The sequence below is a fragment of the Andrographis paniculata genome, unplaced genomic scaffold, assembly GCF_009805555.1.
Source record: "Andrographis paniculata isolate CXL003 unplaced genomic scaffold, ASM980555v1 Contig77END, whole genome shotgun sequence".
Lineage (NCBI taxonomy): Eukaryota > Viridiplantae > Streptophyta > Magnoliopsida > Lamiales > Acanthaceae > Andrographis > Andrographis paniculata.
The window spans coordinates 66,721-75,055 of NW_026137614.1; the positions used below are offsets into that span (position 1 = coordinate 66,721).

The following is an 8,335-nucleotide window of genomic DNA, read 5'->3' on the forward strand; positions in this document are numbered from 1 at the left end:
AATATTAGGTGGTCAACTCTCAAAATAAGCACGTGTTAATTATATTTGTTACATTTTTTGGTATGTAACAAAAACATCAATCATGTATTTGAACCGACAAATATCCGACACAAATACTGCGGAACAAAAGTTGAATACTGTCAGAAAAATATTTGTTACGACATATGTTCGAATCAAAAAATGCGTTACAAATGTCTAATATTGTCAGAAAACTTCTTGTTACAAGATGTGTCCGTAAAAAAAATACATTACGAAAGGACTGCCCCGTAACAAATAAGTTATTTGTTACGAAATTACTCCGCAACAAAAAATCGTGACAAAAGTCAGGCAACCATTCATTATCATTTGTACCGGCCACTGTCCGTAACTAAAAATACGATACAAAAGACGTCCCTGTGTGGCATATTAGTTTTGTCGCCATAAATAAATTCCATTAGTCTGTATTATTAATCTGCGAGACAAATAATTTAAAACTTAATCTTATCATAACTGTTTCTTAATCCATCCAAATACTACACATGGTCATCAATGCAACAATGTTCATAGTCCAGCGAAAAATAAAATATTAGTCGTCAACGGTGCTAACAAAACATCCCAACAAAACACCAATCCGTACACCAACATAACAACCTACTAAATAACGATACGCAAAACCCAAAAGTAATACGTAAATAGATAATTATGATATCATACGGAAGTACGATCTTAAGGGCAACTCATAAACACTACTATCAATGACCCAGCTAGTCGAGTGCAGAATCATGGAGGCTGCAATCACGGGCGACGAACCAACTGCAATGTGTTTTTAATAATATATAAGCATTTATTATCGAAATTGAAGTAATTTAATTTCGAAAAGAATAAAGTAAATAAAAAATTGCGTACATCCTGGTAAATCCACTCGATATTATCTCCATCGAGTACGTCACCGAGAATTTTCGCTCCAGCATTAGTTGGGAGGATAAGTGCGGTCTCCGGGACCATTACAGCTGTAACATACACCTTAACAATGGCTAGGGTATCACCTATATAAATAGGTTGAATGAGTGCTAGTTACGAGGATGAATATAATACAATAAAACTTACGCTTTAGCCTGATCTAGGGACCCAAACTTAGGAACAAGTATAATAACAAATAAACTCGAAATGCACTAATAAAATAGGCTGGCCCCTGAACATTATGAAAATAAATAACACAACATGGACCATAGGGGCCAGCTCCCCTTACACATACACTAATAATTAAAAATCACCGCGATCATAGATGGGCAATCCTTCAGTAAAAAAAACGAACACAGCTCCCCAATAGCAATAACATAACCACCAATCAAGCCCTACAAATAACGTTCAACCATACAACTATCTTAAACCCAAATAGACATCTCCTACAACAATAAAACCAGATGCTAGATATAACAATCTTACACATGATCAATTTTATGTCCATTTCACACCGTACAACTACACAATCAAAAGGCAACTTATCAAGAGCAAACGAACTTGGTGTAGGGAGGCTTAGCATCACTCCTTCGCCGACCACACGTTTCTCCAGTCCTCGAGAGAGCAAACGAACACGTGTTCCAATCTACGCCATAACATTTCTCACTATTATCAACATTCCTTTGTGTTAAGAGCATGAAACAAATTAAAGTTTACCGTAAACCCATTATACGACATTATTGTAGACATCAATTATATTAATAACACAAACCGTCATCAATTCAAGTGAACTAGTGCCAGCTGACTCGCCCCTCCTTCCAGCCAACCGGGTAGTTCCCTTCATAATAGACATTGGATTCACATCAACTAGTAGAGTCGATATTTTTCCCCTATGTTACATATAGAGTTTACCATACTTACCGTGGCTTCTGGAGATGGTCCAATGGAAGGAGGTGTCCACGAAGAAATTTATGCCTTGTACATAGTCACTTCATCTCTAATAGCTTTAATTTCAGACAAGACTGCCTTCATCTCAGCAATACCATTGCGAAATTCCTCCATTTGTGATTGCATGGCTTCACTGTCGACATGGCTGGCAGATTGAGTCTTGGTTTGGGCAGAGGTTGCTGCGACATCAACCGCCGTTCGCCGTTTTCTTTTCCCTGCAAGCGCTCGTCGGTATAAAGATTCACGGACAGCTGGTGTTCTCTGATCTGTTGGGATTTTGTTGAGTTCAGAATTGAGATATTCCTGCATAACACAATGAGTTTGAAAACAAACGTAACAACATTACATGAGGGTGAAAACACAAAAAACTGTGTTGCTCTTAACAAATAAGTGTTGTTACCAAAATATCATCAGTCTCTTCATTATCCGCGTGTTGTCCCTTGGTGCGGGATGCCATCCATATTTCCAAGCTATCGGGTTCTTTGCCTTTGGCGTTTATCTGCAAGCATTTATCTCGGCCTTACTAAAAGTGGTCAACCAAAGAAAAATCTGAAGCAACAACATATACATGCAATAAGATTTGTAATGATAAGCTGGAAAATAGAGCAGAGAAAGACTTCCTCAGCCAAGGCGTCAAATGATTTTCTGCCCGTTCTATGTGGAAAACTTCTTTTCACTGCATTGGCGGCATTTCTGCTAGCAATATCCTACAAGCACCATTCCCGTAAGCACTTGATTGGTCGGGTAACAAGCCCTAAGAAAAAGTGCACTTTGTCGGGCACATACCTTTACTTTTTTTTCCTTCCAATACTGCACTAGCAATGGCCACTGTTCTGCAACAACACGCTCTTTCGGACCTATCTTCAGGGCCTCTTCATCATCCTCTATTGGTGTGAAATGTGATGCCTTCACATTGTATTTCCAATGGCGCCAGGCGTCTTTAAGGTCAGAGAGCACTAATTTCTCAGCATAATCAGGTAGACCGCAGTTTTTCTAAAAAACATTGACCCCGTCAAATATTTAAAATCCATTTAAGACTCAAAGATATTGGAGTGATGCAAATTTACGTGCAGCGAATATAACTTTCATTGTCCACAACATACCTGTACCTCAGCCCAGATCTCCTTTTTGGTTGTCTCTGGGATCTGTTGAAATGTCGGATAGTGGAGAGGAAGACGTAGTCCGTTTCTCGCAATCACCCCGAGAGCACTCTTATATCCATGAAGGTCAGTACCTATTATCCGCTTGCCATCATCGGACACAAACACCTGAAGGAATTTGTCACCACCCCAACCACGGGGCATCTTTGCGGCACCTCTTCCAGTTTTCTTTTTCGAAAGAGGGCCTACAAAAAATACGTGACGGCCGAAACAGTTGTATGTAGTTATATATTCATATGAGAATATATAAACAAATCTACACAATATATGAACAAGCTGTACCATCATCCTGCATTGCTGTATCCTCTTCGCGAATGTCATTGCCCAATGTCTCCCGGAGTTCCTCAGCCTCTGCTTCATGTGCTCCACCTTCGTCATCGAGATTGCAATTAGTCGGGACCTGATCTTCAGTTGGACCAATCGTTTCATCATCTTCCGAGTCATGGCTGTCCAGCTGTGACAATAAAGTTAACAATTTAAATAATAGTACTTAAAAAAATAGAAAAGGGAATAAGGCGCACCTCTTCCTGATCTGGTGCTTGTGATTCCTGAAGAAGACTCCGTCGGACTGTGGATGGAGGTGCTGCTGAAGGCGACTTGGAATCACGCTCTTTTTCCCACTCTTCAGTAATCCTGCGTAATCGGTCCAGAAGAGGTGATACGTGTGCCCCTGGCCGCTTACTCGTATTCTTCTTTGTTGGAACCACTGTTGGCGAAGAAGGGTTACTTGGAACAGCCTTCGCCGAGGGTGATGGAGTGGCACGTGCAAGTGACCTAGTGACACGGCGCAACGGTGAGTTGACAAGATCCTGAGATGCATTTGCTTTTCCTCGAGTGGTTTTTGCCATTTTCTGAAGTCAAAGATGGTATATACATTTATAAGCAAACGAATGCCCTTGCAAGAGAATCTATAATGTGTAATTAAAATGGAAACACAAAAAAAACACATAAAGCATGTAGATGGAGGAACATCCATTATAACGACCTTGTAGTGGCAATAAAAATGACTGACAATATAACAACATACACAAATAATATGAATGTACCTGAAGTTTGGTTTAGGAGTTTGGAGTATCCTACATGTACTACGTAGTTATTGCTTCCCAACTCTATAATTCAGCCAAAAACGCCAAAAATGTGGGAGGGTTTCCAAAAAGTCGTCAAAAACAAAAAGGACTACACTCTATTATAAAGAAGCGCAGTCGGATTCTTCGGAAGAATCCTCTTCAACCATCCCTGGTACGCAAGTGCCTACATTCATATTGGCTTCACCTTCCACTACTACCCCCTCTACATCCTCCCTCAGCCAATAATGAACCGCTCCTCTGGATATGCAACCATCGTCAAGGTTAAACCTTGTCCTGAAATTATCATCTATGGTCGTGTAAACATCATAGGTATCTCTCCTAGACATTGGAACAACAATACTCCAGTTTTCATCTGCGGGATCATTGATGTACCAAACATGTCTTGCTTGCGTAGCTAAGATAAATGGTTCATCTGTTGGGAGATTTGTTGTGTACATCAAGTGCTGAAAGTTTACCATCTTATACTTGTACTCATCATCCTTAACACCCTTCTCTGGGTCAGCCCAATCGCGTTTAAATAGAAGGAAATGGATTTCATTACTGTACTCCACCTCTATAATGTCAGTTACTAACCCGTAATATGCGACCGAACCTGCCCGAGGATTTAGGTCACTTGCACTTGCATAGCTAATTGTCTCTGCATTGACCATCACACCAGCACACTGAGTTTTTTTTCCTTCGTCCCTTGATTTAACTCGAAACCGGATTCCAGAGACGATGCAAGACGTGAATCTTGTTGCATGCGTGTAAGGTCCTTGTGCTAGTGTCTTCATGTGCGCAGTGATTGTGCCATCGACATTGTCGGTAGGATCCTCTACCTACAGACAAGTTAAGTGTATTTACTTTCGCAGTGAATTTGTTATTGACTGTAACCCCAACTCTAAATTGTGATATTTTTGTACCCACATAGGTTTGAAACCACCCTGGAAATTGTTTGATGTGAATCTGCTGCACTTCTCGGGGGCTTGCATTGGGTCGCATTCTCTTAATACTTTCAAGATGCACACTGGGGATGAAAGAAGGGGAGTCCCCAAGGATTTTAGACATGGTAACCCATAATAAGACAAAATATCCTCTATTGAAGATACATACCTTCTGAGTGGACCAATAACTTCGACATTGCCTAATATGTATCCGTGTATTTGTTGCAAAGTGATGGAATCGAGGTTACTCCGGGACCCAAAAAGACCACGCCCCCTTATTTCTCCAAGATCGTCATGTCCCACAACACGATTCTCTTTAGTCTCTAAATCCCCAACATATCTCGAACAGAATGTCATACACTCTTCCACGAGGTATCCACGTGCAATTGAACCCTCCGGATTCACACGGTTCCGTACATATCTCTTGAGAGTACCTAAATACCTTTCAATTGGATACATCCACCTATACTGAACAGGTCCTCCAATCATCGCCTCCTCTGGTAAGTGAATCGGAAGATGTTCCATGACATCAAAGAAAGAAGGTGGGAATAGTTTCTCTAAGTGACATAACGTCAGAGCAATTCTATCTTGTAGCTTCTCAAGATCCCGTACTGTGTTGTTTGTTGAACACATTAAGTTGAAGAAGGTGCAAAGTTCCATCAACACAACGACAACGTCTTTGGGTAAAGCCCTACAAGAATAGAAAAAAATCATCTCTCACAAAGTCATGCAACTGTAGTGCCAATAGTACAGAACGATGGGTTGGGTAGTGCATAATGTACCGTCTAGCTGCAACACCAAGGATTCGCTGCATTAGAATGTGGCAATCATGGCTCTTCAACCCCCATATTGTTTGTTGTTCTATTCTGACCTGACGAGCTAAATTAGAACTAAAACCATCTGGGGGTCTCAAATTTTTCAAAACTGATAGGAATGTTTTTTTTCGGAACACGACATGGTGTACGCGGCTGCCAGTAAGTAAACCCTACCATTGGGCTTGGAAACTGGATGCAAAGAACTCCGTATATTCATCAATTGCAAGTCCTTCCTCGTACGAAGGTTGTCCTTTGTCTTCCCCTTAGTGCCTAACAATGTATGCAAGATATTTTCACAAACATTCTTTTCAATGTGCATCAAGTCCAGATTATGTCGTATATCATGATCAGCCCAATATGGTAATTAAAAAAAAATGCTTTTTTTCTTCCATGTGGATGATTGTCTTTGTTCTCCCCGACGCCGTTTTCTAGATTGTTGCTCCGCTTGTTGCGCAACCAAATCCTCCTTACGGTAGGCAGTAGAAACATCCCTCAACTGATCATGTAACTTGGCCACGGTTATGCGTGTGACGCTGGGCTCAAAGTTCATCGTTCCATCAAAGGAATGCCAATCACGTCGCATCCTGTGCCCATCAGGTAAGAAATGCCTATGGCCACAGTAGCAAAATTTGTGCCCATTCTTCAAATATGTAGAGTGCGTCCGTACACCACAATTTGGACATGCATTTCCCCCGCGTGTCGGCCATCCAGATAACATAGCATAAGCTGGAAAATCACTAATGGTCCATAGTAAGGCAGCACGCATTTGGAAGTACTGTTGACTTACTGCGTCAAATGTTCTCACGCCAATGTCCCACAACTCCTTCAACTCAACCACAAGAGGCTGCAAAAACACATCGATCCGATCTCCCGGCCCTTTAGGACCGTCTATTATTGTAGAAAGGAGGAATGATGGTTGTTTCATACATAACCATGGGGTAAATTATAGATCACGAGCACCACTGGCCAAATGCTATAATTAACACTCATGTTACCGAAATGATTGAAGCCATCGGACGCCAATCCCAATCGTACATTTTGAATGTCATTGGAAAATAATGGATTTCGAAGATCAAACCTTTTCCATGCCAAACTATCAGCCGGGTGCCGCAAAACGCCATCATCAACACGAGATTCAGCGTGCCACCGCATTGACGCTGCTGTTTTGGAGGACAAGAACATTCGCTGTAAACGGGGAATTAATGGAAAATACCTCATCTTTTTTACAGACACGGTGGAGCTCCCTTCGACAAACCTCCTTCCACCGCATACAACACATGCCTGAAGATCTGCATCCTCTCCGGTGAATAACATACAATTGTTCATGCATGCGTCCACAGTCTTACAAGTAAATCCCAACTCTTTTGTTATTTTGTTTGCCTCGTAGTAATTCTTCGGCAACACCACATCATCGGGTAGAGCATCCCTCAACAAGGCAAGCAGAAGGTCAAATGATTTATTTGACCATTGACACAAAACCTTCAAATGCATAAGGCGTGCGATAAATGATAACCTACTCAATTTCTTAGACCCCGGTATTAGGTCCTTTTGCAGATCTTCTAATATGTCTTTCAATCCCTTCTTACCGCTCTCTAACCCCTCTGCAGGATCCACATCATTTATGTTTGCATGACTGTTCTCTGGATTTACGTCGTGTGAGAAAACACACTCGCGCAGAAGCAAGTCTAGTTCATCTTCCCGTTGCGAAGTCATCTCATCTTCAACCAAGTTGCTAGTGGTCGTCTCACTCCCCGCTTCCCCATGCCAAGTCCACACCTTGTAAGAGGTGTCAAACCCATACTTGATACAATGGAGCAAGATCTCCCTACGGCTATAACTTGCACGATTGCCACAAATTTTAAAGGGGCAGTGCACAACTGATTCCAGTGTTTTTCCGGTGAAAGCATAGCTTAAGAATTGGATCACTCCGTCAAAGTATCTATTGGAAGTGTAGTCGGATTCTTCTATCCAAGTCCTATCCATCTAATAAACAATTTTAGAAACAATCCAATCAAGCAGCCACCAACGTAGTTACGGGGTAATGACAACACATTATATGCTAGTTATGTATGTATCGGTTGTGCGACAATAATTTGACTTATCTGTTTCAACTTTCAATTATATGTGGATATGAAGATGGCTATCCTTGTAAGAAAGCTTGCATGTTCCTTAAACAATTCATAACTCATCAATATGTTCTACAATAAAACAGCCGGTAATGTAATACAATGCATAGTGTGTAATGTATCAGCAAGCAAATAAAAAATACAACTGCAACAAACTGAAAAACACCGCCCTTGCATTAGACATGCGAAAAACACCGTTATGAAACAAATATTATTTAGTTGTTATGAACTAACTAAAGAAATAAGACTAACCGGATCAAAAGAAGACACTAGATGAAAATAAAGAACCAAAAATAAGACATATGCCTCCAATGGGGCCGAATTTAAAGTATGAAA

The 8,335-nt window shown here is 40.9% G+C and overlaps 1 protein-coding gene across 1 annotated transcript; it reads right to left on the reverse strand.

Moving 5' to 3' along the window:
* Positions 1-4,233: 4,233 nt before the first annotated feature.
* LOC127266732 (uncharacterized) lies at positions 4,234-7,856 on the reverse strand. The gene is made up of 5 exons (XM_051297093.1): positions 6,869-7,856; positions 6,331-6,761; positions 5,841-5,866; positions 5,038-5,749; positions 4,234-4,953 (listed from the first exon to the last, which is right to left on the reverse strand). The coding sequence occupies exons 1-5, from the start codon at positions 7,854-7,856 to the stop codon at positions 4,234-4,236; spliced, it is 2,877 nt and encodes a 958-aa protein (XP_051153050.1).
* Between the last annotated feature and the right edge of the window lie 479 nt (positions 7,857-8,335).